This window comes from Herpailurus yagouaroundi, unplaced genomic scaffold (assembly GCF_014898765.1).
Source record: "Herpailurus yagouaroundi ecotype Mexico unplaced genomic scaffold, PumYag 355, whole genome shotgun sequence".
NCBI classification, from domain to species: domain Eukaryota; kingdom Metazoa; phylum Chordata; class Mammalia; order Carnivora; family Felidae; genus Herpailurus; species Herpailurus yagouaroundi.
The window spans coordinates 6637550-6654983 of NW_024412572.1; the positions used below are offsets into that span (position 1 = coordinate 6637550).

General features: G+C 36.9%; 1 protein-coding gene across 25 annotated transcripts in view; it reads left to right on the forward strand.

Moving 5' to 3' along the window:
* WNK1 (WNK lysine deficient protein kinase 1) overlaps positions 1-17434 on the forward strand; it is a 162866-nt gene that overhangs the window by 125307 nt on the left and 20125 nt on the right. For 12 of the 25 annotated variants that reach the window (XM_040462837.1, XM_040462841.1, XM_040462840.1 and 9 more), the window contains 12 exons: positions 1412-1495; positions 8172-8321; positions 9596-10054; positions 10824-11105; positions 11826-11914; positions 12008-12170; positions 12597-12713; positions 13035-13208; positions 13445-13502; positions 13629-13751; positions 14317-15764; positions 16892-16975. In XM_040462837.1, coding sequence (XP_040318771.1) covers positions 1412-1495; positions 8172-8321; positions 9596-10054; positions 10824-11105; positions 11826-11914; positions 12008-12170; positions 12597-12713; positions 13035-13208; positions 13445-13502; positions 13629-13751; positions 14317-15764; positions 16892-16975 — 3231 coding nt within the window. The remainder of the gene's footprint in view (positions 1-1411; positions 1496-8171; positions 8322-9595; positions 10055-10823; positions 11106-11825; positions 11915-12007; positions 12171-12596; positions 12714-13034; positions 13209-13444; positions 13503-13628; positions 13752-14316; positions 15765-16891; positions 16976-17434) is intronic. The other 13 variants (XM_040462838.1, XM_040462855.1, XM_040462861.1 and 10 more) reach the window with 6 other exon arrangements.

Below are 17434 nucleotides of genomic sequence, written 5' to 3' on the forward strand. Positions count from 1 at the left end.
ATTTATTTTTTTGGGACAGAGAGAGACAGAGCATGAGCGGGGGAGGGACAGAGAGAGAGGGAGACACAGAATCAAAAACAGTCTCCAGGCTCTAAGCCATCAGCCCAGAGCCCGACGCGGGGCTCGAACTCACGGACCGCGAGATCGTGACCTGGCTGAAGTCGGATGCTTAACCGACTGCGCCACCCAGGCGCCCCATGCTTGGATCTTTTAAATATTCCACTCTTATAAAATACTGTATGTTCTTGATACTTTCTTCCCGTGTTCTTCCCTTATAAGGGGCATAAACAATCCCAAAAGTGTACATAAAGTATAAGTTATTTAGAATAGTTCTAGGAAGCAAGAAGATCCAGAAATGAAAATTACGTTGCATCGGCATGCAGTGTACTCACTGTGTGCTCACATTAATGCACTGCTTGTCAGCCTGTATTATAAATCTTAACGCACTGCCAGCCATTCTTCTTTAAACTTTCCAAAGTAAGCCATCAGGCAGTAAATTTACATACTGTAGAAAGAATGAATACTTAATAGTGGTTAAGATGCAGTGACATGTGGTGTCAAATCCAAGTAGGCTTCAAAGAAACCCCTCTAAACTGAAATGGAACACCAAAGTTTGTGGGCCTTTTCATTTCCTTAACTTACCTACATAAGAAATCCTGCATTCATTTCTCACTTTCTCAATTATTTTAACTTAGACTTCTAGGTCAGGATTTCTCAAATACAACACTTGATGGTTTAGGTTGGATAATTCTTTGTTGTAGGTCGTGGTTCTGTGCATTGTAGGATGTTTAGCAGCATCCTTGGCTTCTAACTAGTACATGCCTGTAGAAACCACCTCCCCCAGTTGTGACAACCAAAAATGTCTCTAGATACTGACAAATGATCCCTGGAAGGGCAAAATCACTTCTGCGTGACAACCATTACTCTAGGTTAGTGACAATGACAAGTTTTTTACATTTTTAGTAAAAGTCACCCTAGCACTATAAGAAGTAGCAAAAGGAACCAAATTAGCACTCTCAAATACCCTTTGTCTTTAATTATTCCAATACAGGGTTATTTCACATTGGTAGTCATGCTACTTTTTCCTGATTATTATACTTTCAGTAACAATTTTATTATGAATTTTACTGTTTTGGTCAGCTAAAATTATAGCCCAAACACAGCAGTAGTAAGTTAGGTTTTAACCACTAGTGGTTTTTGCATGGGATCAGGATACATTCTGTGATATAATCTGTCTCTAACCCTTTCTTACAAAAGATGCCCCAGTGGTCTCCCATACATACTTAATCAAGCTAATGTTTCATTTTGCTCAAGCAAACTCTCAGGAGTTTGAATGTTTATTGCAAAAGCCTGACCTCTCTGTACTTACGTAGGGCTTCGCTAATTTGTTGTATTCACTTTTTTCCTTCAGGCACAGGGGCAAAGCCAGGGTCAACCATCCTCAAGTAGCCTAACAGGGGTTCCATCTTCCCTGCCCATACAACATTCTCAGCAGGTGAGAACAACTAACTCATTGCTACATTTTATATATTAATAGTAACCAAAACACTGCTTAACATCTTTTCATGTTACGTAGATTCCTTAGGTAAATAAATGGTTTGCCATGTTCTTGAAAGAAAAATCAAGAGGCATAACATTTGTGTCCAGTAACATTTTAGAAAATCTTCCCTTTTGTTTAATGTATTTTTAAATTATCTACTAAATTTAGACATATGTTGAAATTCAAAAGAATCATTAACTGATATTTATCTGCCTTCTTAAATACATGATTCTACACATAATCTAATAACACAAAGAATGTCAGTTTTCTTTTTATATTTGTAACATCCTTTTATGAGCATTTTGCTATTGCTTTCATTGTATTTGACTAATAATGCTATACTCCTTTTTAATTAATTTCTAATCTGTGAAGTGGGGTATCAGATTTTATGCTGAGAGAACTGAACAGCTACATTAGGAACTTTTTAAACATTTTTAAACTTTGATTTGGGGAATTTATTCCTAAAGGTCCATAGAACTCAAAAGATTATAGTACAGTGCTAATGTATTCAACAGCAAAACTAGTAATTCTAAAATTAAACATGCGTAGTTCATTACTGATATTAGTTAATAGCAATTATTTGCATGGGAATAAGGCTTTTTTGACACTGTTGAATATTTTAGCTGTTTCAAATAAAATTGATAGCCACCACATTTGTCATAAAAACTTCCTCATGAACTATTTCATTGACAGTTCCCTGCGAAGTGTTTTCCCAGCTACCAAGTCATAAATTGGTTTCTGTTTCTATTAATATTTTATTGTATTGTATTGTATTTTTAATGTTTATTTAGTTTTGAGAGAGAGAACAAGAGACAGAGCATGAATAGGGGAAGGACAGAGAGAGGGAGGGAGACACAGAATCTGAAGCAAACTCCAGGCTCCAAGCTGTCAGCACAGAGCCCGACTCGGGGCTCGAACTCATGAACTATGAGATCATGACCTGAGCCGAAGTCAGATGCCTAACCAACAAAGCCACCCAGGCACCCCTCTATTAATTTTTTTAAACAAAGCTTTTAATTTTTATTATAGATGGTCTCCTTCCAGGCTAGCATGTAATCATATAGTCATTTGATACTAGTTTAAATTAGTTGTTCCTTGTACAGGATTAGTTTGGTTATATGTACATTTACTTGGTGACCAACAAACAGCCCTGTCTACAGAATTTAAAGGCTGGTAATCATATGCTTTGTCTTGCTCCTGCTTTTTCTTTCAGACAAGTAGATGAATCTGTATATAATTAGTTAAATTTGAGTAGTCACAATTTGCCAACCTTAACAAATTGTATTTTAGTTCTATTAACAACCTTTAATGAAAATATAAATTAAAAATTACATGAAGCTGTTTTGAGGGCAGAAGCGCTATCAGGTTCCACTCCTACTTTGTTTATCTTTGGACACAGGCCAACACCAATAAACCTGAGTAAATTTAAGTGCTTGCTCTGTTCTTCCTTCTCCAAAGGAATTTGTTATGTATATTATATGTGGGCATATAATATGTATACTTACTAGCAAATGAAGATAATGAAACACACCATTCAGTTTATTAGTAAGAAAAATATGTGGGGGTAAAGGGAAGACAGTTCCATAAATGGTCAGGTTAAAAGAATTTAGGTAGTTGACTCTTCTGGGAAAAAATGTAGCTAAATACAGCTGTAATACAATCAAAATTTATGTGTCAGTGATGCTTTTTGTAGATACTTTTGTGAATTATGTTACATAGAGGATGATATTTAAATAGAATCATAAAATTGGGCCCTCAAATTATATAAGTATATGCAGTCTAGAATACTTAATTTTTTCAGGGTTGCATAGCCAGTAAGTGGATAGAACTAAAAATTATAAGCCAGAATTCAACATTTCTAGAATAGGTTTTTTTTTCTACATTAAAGTTCTGCAGGGACTTATGATTCTGGAGAGGTACTCAAGAATCTGCATTTATTTGTTTCAGCTTACTGGGATTTCATTTTTTTTTTTTTTTAAAGGTTATAAGCTCTGTCTCTGTACTATATGGGTGGAGTTTATTTTTAGATGTGAGTTTCATTTTTTTATACTGTCAGTTTCCAACCCTACCTTCGGAAACCATATCTCTAATTTTATTAGACTGAGAAGGGAAATGTCCTTTAGCTGAAATTTACTTTATTCCATGGGTTTCTGGACTGTAACCAATAAGGGATTGCTTTTTTCATGTTTTGATCAAGAGTCCCTTCTAGTGGTATGTGTATCTTAATGAGGTTCCAAAAATAGCTTCCTCCTACTAGAAAACTTAGTAGCTCTTTGCCATGTATGCCATAAACCACCTTACTTAATAATTTGTTACAGGGGCACCTGGGTGTCTCAGTCATTTAAGCATCTGACTCTTGATTTTGGCTCAGGTCATGATCCCATAGTCATGGGATCGAGCTCTGTGTCGGGTTCTGCACTGAGTATGGAGCCTGCTTAAGATTCTTGCTCTCTCCCACTGCCCCTCTCCCCCACTCACGCTCACTCTCTTATAGCTCAATAAATAAATAAATAAATAAATAAATAAATAAATAAATAAGTAAGTAAGTAAAATAATAATAATAATAGAGCCAATAATAATTTTATATTTTATTTTATGATTAATTTTTTTTTTCAACGTTTTTTATTTATTTTTGGGACAGAGAGAGACAGAGCATGAACAGGGGAGGGGCAGAGAGAGAGGGAGACACAGAATCGGAAACAGGCTCCAGGCTCCGAGCCATCTGCCCAGAGCCTGACGCGGGGCTCGAACTCACGGACCGCGAGATCGTGACCTGGCTGAAGTCGGACGCTTAACCGACTGCACCACCCAGGCGCCCCTATGATTAATTTTTATACTACTACTAATATTATTATTTCTTCTTATTATTATTTCTTCCATTGAATCTTCAGGTATTTCTTAACTTTGTGTTCAACTGAGGCTCATGAACATTTTTTCCATCAAGCACCCTTCCTTATTCAATAGATAGTCTGTATAGGCTATTTGAACTGGTTTCATGAGGCAGGTTTATACAAAACATGTTTCCAAGTTGCTGTGCTAAACAATACCTATTTGGCTGAAGTGTTGTTTATTAGCCAGTGAGATTGTGCCCAAAAAGATGACCATCTATTCCTGGCCTACCCAGGGGTGACACTTCTCCCTAAATACTCTAAGGTATAATTGGCATATGTGCCTCTCACTCTTATTTTAAGCAGAGTGATGGTACATGTCTATAAAACTGTTATTTCTCAACAGTTCTCTCTCTCTCTCTCTCTCTCTCTTTTACACACACACACACACGCGCGCGCACACACACACACATACCAGTAATTAAACAGATTTTTTTTCCTGAGTTCATGCTCCCAAGGACCATGTGCTAGATAGGCACTGAGGGTCAAGATGGATCAGATATGACTACTTTGAAAGAGCCTAAGTAATCTAGTAAACATATATGTCAACTCCTACAAAACAAATAAGCATAATAGTTAAGATTATATACAATGTGCAAAGCATTTTACCTGTATTTTTATTTAATCCTTGTATGAACCCTGTAAGTATACTGTCATTATTTTCATTGTGCAGATGCGAGAGCTAAGGTAAGATCTGGAGAAGATGAGTAATTTATCCAAGCTTACACAGCTTATAAGAGGTAGAAACAGAATTTAAATCCAAGTAGTCTGACTCCACAACTCACCACTTAACTGCATCCCAATTATGCCACCAAAGGAGAGAAATTGTATCTCTTTCAAGCAGGGAGGGGAATATCAAGAAGGCTTTATGAAAGAGATAGCATTTGAACTGAACTCTGATTGTGAGTTAAACTCATGTAAGAATAAAGAGTGTTCTAGGCCAAAGTGGCCGGGGGGGGGGGGGGGTTCACTATAAGCAAGGTAGAAAACAACAAAGAGAAAACTGTGAGAACAGAAACCTTTAGTTCAGTCTAGCTAGAACACAAGTAAGTAAAGGTATATAGGTTCATAAAAAAAGTTGATTGAATCCACATCTTGATGCAAACTTGGTTCTGCATTGATAGAAGTGAGAGAGAATTAAGCATATGCTCATCTGTAAAGTGGTATATTTTTTTCCTCAAACTTTTCCCTTTCTCTTAGTAAAGAAGGAAATCAACATATTGAAATTTTTATCATATTTGCACATTATGGGCTTTCACTCTCCTTTATTTTGAACAATAAGCAAAAAAATGTTAATGGAATAAAATAAAACTGGTGAAAACATGTGCTTGTAAGGACCTTAAAATAAGTATATGTAGTTGGGAGATGTTTATAGACAACATCTGACAGAACTGGTTTTAAAATAAAAGCTAAGAAATTAAATATAGATTTGGTCCTTATTCTTAAGGTAGCAACTTCACTATTCCAGGTTCTATTGTCATTGTGAACAACTTATTCAAAGGTCACTGTAAGGAGGTAATACAAAGATTACATGAATATGAACCTATAAGTTATGACAAAAGCAAAAAAATCCAGCTGTCCTAATGCTATTTATGATGCTTGTCACTGAAAATTTTACACAACTTACAGGGAAAGTATTATACTATACTCCAGAAAACTAAAGCCTTTGTAGTATAGCTCCAGTGAAGATAAAGAGACTGGTTTATTATGTGGGAAGAGTTTGAATGAGGGAGGCGGAGCAATATTAATATATTATATATAAGTTAATATATAATATATATTATATATAATATATAAGTAAATATATGTTAATATATTTATGTAAGTGTGCCATCTTATTTAGAGATGTAAATTAATAACTCAGATAATGGTAGACGTTTCAGTGTGAATTCCTTACAGTTAAAATATATTCAAGTTGACCAAAAAGATTCTCTAGTTTTTTATTCTTTCTCGGTGAAAATATGGAAAATTATTTTATAATCAGAGTTGCCTTATATTTGGATATATATATCTTATTAGTTTTTGAAAATAAATGTTATATAATCAGTAGCCAGTTGTTCCTGATTTAAGTTAAAATAAGAATACATTATCAGAAACAAGAAAAAAACAAACACTACTATTGTCATCATTGTGCGTCAGCATTTTGGGGGGTGATTTTAATTGATACAGTGAGAGCAAAGTAAGAAATAAGTATCAGGAGAACAAAAATATTTACAGATTATCACCTAACAAAATCTAGGATGTTCATTAAGGTGGTCAGGATCATGATATATATAAAACAAAAATAAGTAAGTCTTGGGAATGCAGTGTGTAGTATAGTGATTACAATTGCTATGGTATTGTACATTTGAAAGTTACTAAAAGAGTAGATCTTAAAATTTAAAAGTTCTCATTACAAGAAAAAAACTGTAACTGTGTGGTGATAGATGTTAAGTAGGTTTCTTCTGGTGATCATTTCACAACATACACCTATATTAAATCATTATATGTCAGTTAAATCTCAAGTTTTTATGTATACATATACTTATAAACAAATAGTATATCTTTTTACCAGCAGTATCTAGTTAGTTGTATAGACCAGGACATATGTAAAGCCTACTGGTTGTTGTAGCATTATTTTAAGTATCAAAAAAAATCAACCAAAATGTTCATCATTAGGATATTGATGCCATTGATAAGTTAAATGAAAATAACATGTTACAGAACTGTATTTATAGAATGAACATGCTTTTATTTCAATATGTAATTGTGTGTAAATGACCAGTTATATATAGAAAAAAATCCATAAAGGTGATGACCAAACCATTGATAGTGGTTGCCTCTAGAGAAACGGGGTTAGGATATTTCATTTAACTTAACGATCTGATACTTTGGTTAAAAATTTTTATTACAAGCAGCTGTTGTTTTGTGTTAACCAAAACAATTTTAAATTACTTAGAGACATTAGAGAGTCTTGAAAGTCATTTGTGAAGTTCAGATTTTTGTTAGGCCAGAGGGGGCCATTAACTTATTACAAAATTTAGTATTGGGAGTACAATTATGTACCATACATTAAGTTTAGATGTATTAAACCAGAATGCCTAACATGTGGTTGATTCCTAAATGTCACTTACTCCTTTGCCCTGCTTTGAATTGAGTGATTGTGTCCTTGTTTTCAAAGAAGGAAGTATCTTTTTGGCAGTAAAATGAGCAGTCTCTAAGGTATTACAACTAGTAAATGGTAAAGCTAAAATTCCACATTCAGTGTTTTTCTATTTTGTGGCTGTAATCAGAGCTATTCTTCAAGCAAATTAATTACACGGTTGCAAAAATACAATGAGAGAAAGAGCTTAAAGGGAAGAGATTGGATTTGCTTAATATAGGACCAAAGTAAGAACAGATATCAAAAAAATGGGAAAAACCAGAAGGAGATATTAGAGGAGAGAGGACCTATTTGGATATGTTATCTAAAGATCTTTATGAATGACCTACTGTTGGGGTAAGGGGGATGATAGGTGAAGAACCAGTAGTGACTCAAATTCTGAAACATTGGTTAATTGCTCTTCGTGGTACCATCACAAATAAAGAACACCAGAGGGAAAAGAAATAAATGTGTGAAGGGGAATTGATGAATTTGGTTTTGTGTATGTCTTGATTACTAATATTGTCATATTAGATACAGAAGGCTTTAAGCAAACGTACTCCCTTAGAATCATGCTATTAATGACTTGAAACAAAACTGAATAATTATACTTTATTTTCAGCAGCAGGGAGTACAGCAGACTGCCCCTCCTCAACAGACAGTGCAGTATTCACTTCCACAGACATCAACCTCCAGTGAGGCCACTACTGCACAGCCAGTCAGTCAGTCTCAGACTCCACAGGTCTTGCCTCAAGTATCATCTGGAAAACAGGTAGCTCTTCATTTCTAAATAGATGCTAAATGGAATCTCCATGTAACTTGTATTTTCTCATGGATAGGCTTCTCTCTTCTCTAATGTTGAAATACCAAAGTTGGTTATTTTCACCACAAAAATGAATTGACAATTGTTCCTTTTGTGCACATGAATTAGTTAATGTAAATAGGTACATACTGACAGCATTCACAATCCAAAAATGCTTAACTTTTAGGTTTATTAGTCTGAAGTCCGTTGGACAAGTATTAGAACTGGTGGGCTAAGTAACAGTGCTTTGGTAACTGAACCTATGACATTTTCTAGAATTGAGTTAGCTATATCTAATTATTCTAGGTTTACAACTATGCTGTATTTTTCATGCAGATTTATGCATTTTTTTCCTCTTTCATTGCCTACTGACAGTAAGTCATAAAAACCCCTTATATGGAATCATGTTCTGTTGTTCTGAGTCTTCCTTTGAATCACTTGAAAAATGCCCTTTTGAAGGTATATTCTACTGGATGACCTATTTTAAACTTTAACGTTGGGGCTTGTTGTCCTTGTATTTTGGCACAATGTATTGTTTCTGTCGTATTTCATCGCATCTGAGATACTGTCAGTTGTCAAATGCACCATTATGTTTTGTAACCAAGTACTGACACACCATTAATTGTAAGATACATCTTAGTTTCACAAAGGTTAAAATGACCAGGTGGTAGAGAGAGATGATTCCATCCTAGAGTCAGTGAAATATGGTACTCATACCTACTTTCATTGGCCAGTGTTAGACTTAAGAATTGTAGAAGCAAAAAATAAAAATAAAAAAAATAAAGAATTGTAGAAGCAATACAGATTGAAATCTAATTCCAGTAAGAAAGAATTTCATTTGAATTTCAGTAACTACTTTAATAGCAATCATAGATGTAGTGACAACAAATATACCAATGGATTAGGGTATGTGAAATATGTCTAAATAGAGCTGTAAAAAAACAAACTCGGCTTTCGGAAGTGTCTTCTTTTATTGTCGAACGATGAAACATTAGTAAAATTTCCTACAACAAAAGATTTGAAACAGCCGGTCTGTCAGCCTCTCTGTCTCCTGTTATCCTTTCCCTGTTCTTGTGTGGCACATTAACTTAAACTAATGTATGCAGGTTTGGGTTTTTGGTTTTTTTTTTCCTTCTTTTTGGCTAACACATAAATCTTGCTTTTGGCAGCCTTGCTTTTTTCTTTTCTTTTCTTTTCTTTTTTTTTTTTAAGTCTGTCTGTTTTGTTTTTCTTTACCTTCCCAGCTTCCAGTTTCCCAGCCAGTACCAGCTATCCAAGGCGAACCTCAGATCCCAGTTGCGACACAACCCTCAGTTGTTCCAGTCCACTCTGGTGCTCATTTCCTCCCTCTGGGACAGCCACTCTCTACTTCCTTACACCCCCAGTATCCTGTCTCTCAAATTCCCATATCAACTCCTCATGTGTCTACGGCTCAGACAGGTTTCTCATCCCTTTCCGTTACAATGGCAGCTGGCGTTAATCAGCCTCTGCTCACCTTGGCCTCATCTGCTACGGCAGCTGCGATCCCAGGGGGACCAACTGCGGTTCCTAGTCAGCTTCCAACCCTTCTGCAGCCTGTGACTCAGCTGCCAAGTCAGGTTCACCCACAGCTCCTGCAACCAGCAGTTCAGTCCATGGGAATACCAGCTAACCTTGGACAAGCTGCTGAGGTTCCACTTCCCTCTGGAGATGTTCTATACCAGGTATTGTTTTGGCTAGCAAAAAGGAGGGCACCAGAGGGTTTGGTTCTAATAGTAAACCATCAAGGACTTGAAAACCTAGTAGTTGAGTGTCAAAATAACTAGCAGTAACAAAAGTGTAGCTGATCTCAACTAGAGAAGCTAATACAGTAAAATTCAGAGAAAGGATAGGATAGTAATGTTGAATGATTCATTTCCATTTTTCTCAAGACACTTCCTTGGAGGAAGATGGTTTTCTCAATATTTGATGTAAGCTGACTAAATGCTAGATATGGCTAATAAGAGAGTAAGTACATCAGGCTACTTTTTTTTTTTATAGGTAAGGTAAATAGAGTTGCCAACATGGTACCAATAAAAAGCTTCAGATTAGCCTGTCTTGATATGACTAGAATGATTACCTTGAAGAGTTTTTGCATTCTCCCACTTTAGATTGGCTAGAAAACTGATATTTTTCTAGAAGGAATTAGTTTGTTCCTCCTATTTAAATCTGAAAGAGGAGAAAAACCAGTAATTTAAAGTGTAGTTGTAGAGTCCCGTCCCCTAAATTGAAACCAGTATACCATTTCATTTCAAGAATCATCTTTAAATCTTCTTTAAATTATTAGAAAGAGATGAGACTACTACTATTCTTCTTTACTATGTGCTTTTGTTTTTTGTTGGGTTTTTTTGTTGGTTTGTTTGGTTGGTTGGTTGGTTTTTTGTGCATGTCTTGCTGTTTTGCTAATTTGATGTCCCAACCTGCACTAACTCACCTTCCTCATTTCTGTCACAGGGCTTCCCACCTCGACTGCCACCACAATACCCAGGAGATTCAAATATTGCTCCCACTTCCAGCGTGGCTTCTATTTGCATCCCTTCTACAGTCCTATCCCCTCCCATGCCGACAGAAGCACTGGCTACACCGGGTTACTTTCCTACAGTGGTGCAGCCTTTTGTGGAATCAAACCTTTTGGTTCCTGTGGGCAGTATAGGAGGACAGGTTCAAGTGTCTCAGCCAGCAGTGAGTTTAGCACAACAAGCCCCCACTACATCCTCCCAGCAAGCAGCTCTGGAGGTAAATGGAATTACTGCATGTTTATATATAAAACACACACACACACACACACACACACACACACACACACACACAATGGGATAAAAATGACAAAGAAGAAACATAAGGTTCCCCTGTTTAGAACTCATGTGGAGACTATTTTCAAACTAACTTCTAAATGACTTTTTCTTCCAGCAGAATGAAATGCCATTGTGGGGGCCTTGTTGCCACTGGCTGTTCTGTTGGGAAGTGAGTGTGCCTTGGAGAAGATTAACCCTATTAGCACTTCACTTCTCTAGCTAGTACTTTAGTCATTATTCTTAATCCTTTCACAAATTCTTGCCATGGCAGTCATAAAAGTATCTTATCCTGCTGTGCTCCCAGTAATCATTTTTACCCTATTAGGAGAAAGATAGGAATCATCTTTGCACTTTGCTCTGCCTGTCCTGTTGCACACTTCTAGGAAGATGCTGGCTGCATGCAAGTTGTACTTTCTCACTCCCTAGCAGCTATGTCGGCTGATGTCACACCATGCAGTCTATACCGAGACTTAGCTTTAGAAACTTCCTTTGGAATTTTAAGACCACTGTCTTTAGATGCTGAATATTGAGAATTACTAGTAAATTTAGTGCTTCTAGGACTTGGGGGGGATAAGAAAAAAAAAGTGTAGCTTATTGGAGATGATGAATAATAAATAAAATGTATTACTGCCAAGACTTCCATTATCCTTTCTATTTACAGAGTACTCAGGGAGTCTCTCAAGTTGCTCCTCCAGAGCCACTTCCAGTGGCACAGGCACAACCTACCACTTTGGTCTCTTCTATAGACAGGTATGTAAAAGTAAAATTCTCCTTCCTTAACTGGTAAGTGGTATAAAACTTCAAAACATCAAACCTTTAAACACTGAACTTTATTTTTCGAAGTGCACATTCAGATGTTGCTTCAGGAATGAGTGATGGCAATGAGAATGTCCCATCATCCAGTGGAAGGCATGAAGGGAGAACTACAAAACGGCATTATCGAAAATCTGTAAGAAGTCGCTCTCGTCATGAAAAGTCCTCACGTCCAAAATTGAGAATTTTGAATGTAAGTGTTGCTACTGTGTGAGTTTCATATAGTTACTTAATGTCATTTAAATATTTCTAAGGCTCAGGTATAGTTATGAAAGTTTAGAATTTTCTAATCACCCAAATAATACTGTTAAATTCCATATTTTTATGGTAAGGCACTATCTACCTTTTAGAAAAAGTTTTAATTTGTAGAACAGAGACTTTACACTCCTTCCAGACCCTTCAATGGAAGATGAGGAAATAGCTCAAAGGCCAATATTTTCTTAACATTTTCTTGCTACCAGTTTAAGAGGTAAATACCAACAAGTCTTCAGGGAATGGTGGTAGCATCAGGCTTAAGTTCAAGTGATAATCTGCATTACTTTCTCAAATTTACTAATGGAATAATATGTAATATGGCTTCTGAGATATGAAGTACTTTTTCTTTTTTTTTTCTTTTTAGGTTTCAAATAAAGGGGACCGGGTAGTAGAATGTCAGTTAGAGACTCATAATCGGAAAATGGTTACATTCAAATTCGATTTAGATGGTGACAATCCTGAGGAGATAGCAACAATTATGGTATGTCTGCATTTGGAGTTCCAAGTTTTGCTTTAGTACTTTTTTAATAACCACTGCCCTAAGCAAATGTGCAATATTTTGTTATCTGTTTTGACAGTTCTGTATTTATTTCAACGTGAATATAATTAGCACACCAAACCTGTGATTTAGAGATATTTTTGTCTAGGACCTGTCTAAGTGTTGAAGAATTAACTTACATATCAATGAATAATAGTACAGGTGGTGTGCAGATAGGGCAGAAGTTACAAAAGTGGCAATTGGAATGACTTAAAACATGAATAACACTCTACTAATCAGACTGACATCACATTTCTTTTACAGGTGAACAATGACTTTATCTTAGCAATAGAGAGAGAGTCCTTTGTGGATCAAGTACGAGAAATTATTGAAAAAGCTGATGAAATGCTCAGCGAGGACGTCAGTGTGGAACCAGAGGGTGACCAGGGATTGGAGAGTCTACAGGGAAAGGATGACTATGGCTTTGCAGGTTCTCAAGTAAGTTCAGCATTCCCATAGTGAAGCTTTGTTTATTTAAAATATTGCTATAGTGTTAAATTTGCCATGCAACATGTTCAATGATACCATATTACATCAATGGCTAAAATTATCAAATATTTATGTCCTCTTTGCATGGGGCCAATTGCTTTGCCCAATCTTTAAGATTGTGTTTAGGGGTGGTGGGGGGAAAGATTGTGTATGAGAATGAATTTGGTCACTTTTGTTTGTTGTAGAAATTGGAAGGAGAATTCAAACAACCAATTCCTGCATCTTCTATGCCACAGCAAATAGGTGAATTTCTTTCCTTTCCATGTTTGCTTTTAGCTTTGACCTAAGAAATTTTATACTAATGAAATCTTAAAGCTTCATGTTGGTGACAATATATAGATAATGCAGTTAAATGGTTTCTTTTTACAGGCATTCCTACCAGTTCTTTAACTCAAGTTGTTCATTCTGCTGGAAGACGGTTTATAGTGAGTCCTGTGCCAGAAAGCCGATTACGAGAATCAAAACTTTTCACTGGTGAAATATCAGATACGGGTAAGGAATTGCTTCTACCACAAACCTCTATCAATCCCATATCATCTCTGCTATATTGGAAGCTTGGTCATCAAGCAGTAATTCAAATGATGACATAGACAATAAAGAAGAGTAGAAAATTGAGATTATAATCAACAGGCAAACATGGAGGAGCAAAATAGAGGATGAATAGAGAGGATTAAAGAACAAGAGCCAGAAAGGACAGCCACCCTAGATACAGCTTGTGTAATAAATAATACGTAGATACAGTAATATGTTTTGTTTCTCCCTTTAGGACTATTGTATATGCTTTGAGGTTGCTCTTTTTTTATCTTTTTTCTCTTTTTTGAAAATTTTTTTAAATTTTCTTTTACCCTCGAAATAGATATTCATACAAGCTAACTTATTTTCATCAAACTGCTCTTTTACTCTGCTGTTTTAGAAAAAGCCTGTCATTTCCTCAGGAGAAGTTTTAAACCTTCTTGGTATGTGGCAGTGTTGGTAACCCAAAAACAGATTGTTAGGACAATTTTGAATCTACCCTTTTAAAATGGACTGATTATGAATTTTGTATTCTCCTTTGCAGTTGCTGCCTCAACATCCCATGGCGCTGGAATGAACTTGTCTCATTCTGCTTCATCCCTTAGCCTACAACAGGCGTTTTCTGAACTCAGACATGCCCAAATGACAGAAGGGCCCAATACAGCACCTCCCAACTTCAGTCATACAGGACCAACATTTCCAGTAGTACCTCCTTCCATGAGTAGCATTGCTGCAGTCCCAACCACAGCAGCAGCCACACCTTCAATATCAGCCCCTGCAACTAGCAGCCCTCTTAATGACATGTCCACATCAGTAATTCAGTCTGAGATTCCAGTGCCCACTGAAAAAGGGATTGGTGGAGTTGCCACCTGCACAGGTGTGATACCGTCAAGTGGTCTCCCTGTACCTCCTATATCTGAATCACCAGTATTTTCCACTGTGGTTTCAAGCGTTACAATACCTACAGTTGTCTCAATATCAACAACATCCCAGCCAGTTCAGGCTTCTACATCTGGGAGTGTTGTTTCTAGCATAGGCACTTTGCCATCTATACCAGTTTCAACGTTAGCCTCTGCTGCGGGCAGTGCTGCTGTCTCAGGTGCTAAGCCTCCACCTGTAGTATCTCAACAAGCGACAGGCAGTACTTCTGGGGTAGCCACGTTAACATCCATTGCTGCCACCACTCCATTCCCGAGCATAGCTTCCCAGCTGCCTCTTCAGCTGAGCAGCAGCACCTCTGCTCCTACTCTAGCTGAAACAGTGGTGGTTAGTGCACACTCACTAGATAAAACATCTCATAGCAGTACAACTGGATTGGCTTTGTCCCTGTCTGCATCATCATCTTCCTCCCCTGGAGCAGGATTATCTAGTTCTGTTTCTCAGCCTGGTGGGGTGCATCCTTTGGTCACCCCATCAGCTATAGCTTCTACTCCTGTCCTTCCTCAAGCAGCAGGACCTACTTCTACACCTTTATTACCCCAAGTACCTAGTATCCCACCTTTGGTACAACCTGTTGCCAGTGTGCCTGCTGTGCAGCAGACACTAATTCATAGTCAGCCTCAACCAGCTTTACTTCCCAACCAGCCCCACACTCACTGTCCTGAAATAGATGCTGACTCACAGCCCAAGGCTCCTGGAATTGATGACATAAAGACTCTAGAAGAAAAGCTGCGGTCTCTCTTTAGTGAACACAGCTCATCTGGAGCCCAACATGCATCTGTCTCACTGGAGACATCACTGGTAGTAGAGACCACTGTCGCACCAGGCATCCCAACCACTGCTGTTGCACCAAGCAAGCTCATGACTTCTACTACAAGTACATGCTTACCACCAACAAGTTTGCCATTAGGGACAACTGGTTTGTCAGTTATACCAGTGGTCACACCAGGACAAGTTTCCACCCCAGTCAGCTATGTGTCCGCCCCAGTCAGCACTACATCAGGAGTGAAAGCTGGAACTGCTCCATCAAAGCCACCTTTAACTAAAGCTCCAGTAAGATTCTTGTTTTGAAATAATTTGATAAATATGATTATTCTTTCCCCCAACCCCGTAAGTGCCTTTTTTCAACTGAGCCTTGCAAATTAGAAATGTAGTTATAAAGCTGGCCTGGCCTATAGTAGACATTAAGTGTTTATTAAATAAATTGAAAATTATTTTAGGATATATATACATTGAACACAAGAGACCTCCTTTTTTTGGAATATGGCAAGATTTGGGGTTAATTATATTACATGATTTTCTAAGGCTATATAATAATCAGGTAAAATACAGACGTTCCTTCCTCATTGGCACCAGCTAAAGAAATCTGTATCCCAAAAGGAAGCTAAATGCTTCTGCTAACAATTATACATAGTAATAGCAATTTACAATGATCTTTGTTTCAGTGAGAATGAAGCAGATTTTCTGCTTTGCTTCAGTTCCACAGGTGTACAATTTGGGGTGTACAAAAACTGGAAGTTGGTGATGAATTTCATATACAGGGAAAAAGAATCTAATCCTAGGAATAAGTTAACTAAAATGTGTTTTCTAATTCCGCTATGGTGGATTTCCTCTCATTCTCTCTTCAGTCTCTCTGATCTTCTCCAAATAACAAGGCTGTGTTTTTTCTACTATATTCTGTGCTTCACTTATCTTTCTGCATTGCCATTGATTGTAAAATTCTTTTTATAGTCGGCCAGTAATAGAGGCTCTGTACAAATTGCTTTATAGTGTTAGATTTCTGATGACTTTTGTTATCAGACCTGCCCCTTGGTTATTTCTGAATTGTTTTCTCGGAAAAGTCTTTGTTTTAGGAAAAGCCTGATGATACTGTACTAAAACAGTGGCTCAAGAATAACTGTGCCTCTCATGTCCATACAGCCTTTGATTCTGTTTTCCCTAGGGAATAACCTTCCACTAAATTTTACTATTCATTTTATTGGTATGTAGTAGTAACCCCATAATAGTATCATGGTTATAATGTCCTTTATTTAAGATAGATACCAGAATATAAGCCAGATGACAATCATGCCTTAACTATAGATATATTTTATTCTTATATTTCTGCATTTGAATTAGTTGATTTACTGGCCAGTATGTAGTCTTTCTCATGGACTTGAATTTCCCTTCATTGTCTGTAGGTGCTGCCAGTGGGTACTGAACTTCCAGCTGGTACTCCACCCAGCGAGCAGCTGCCACCTTTTCCAGGACCTTCACTAACTCAGGTGCCCCAAGACTTGGCAGATTTCTTTTTGTGCTCCTACTTTTTCCTTCACAAAGCTTATTTAAATTCTCCATTGCATGATCTTGGCTTCTGGCTCCTCTTTAGTTTTGACTTAGTAACAACTTTCTCTTAAAACAGTGTATATAGCTAATGATCCAGGCCTTATTTAAAGTAAGAAGCTTCGTGGTTCTTTTGTTCAAGTCATCTAGAACACATTTGATATTAATATTTTTTCATATTTTATGAAGAAAGAAAATAGCAGGGTTTACATGTTACCAGACAAATATAACTCCTGTCATTCACAGTTTTCTAGAATAGTGAAATTGCATCTGATGAATGAGATTAGGCTCTAGACCATTGTGGAAGTAAAAAATTACAAGTAATCAGAATTAACTTTGAAAGTTCCTTAGGAAAAGATAACTGATAATGCCCCTTTTCTGTGAGTTCAGTCAACCAGTTT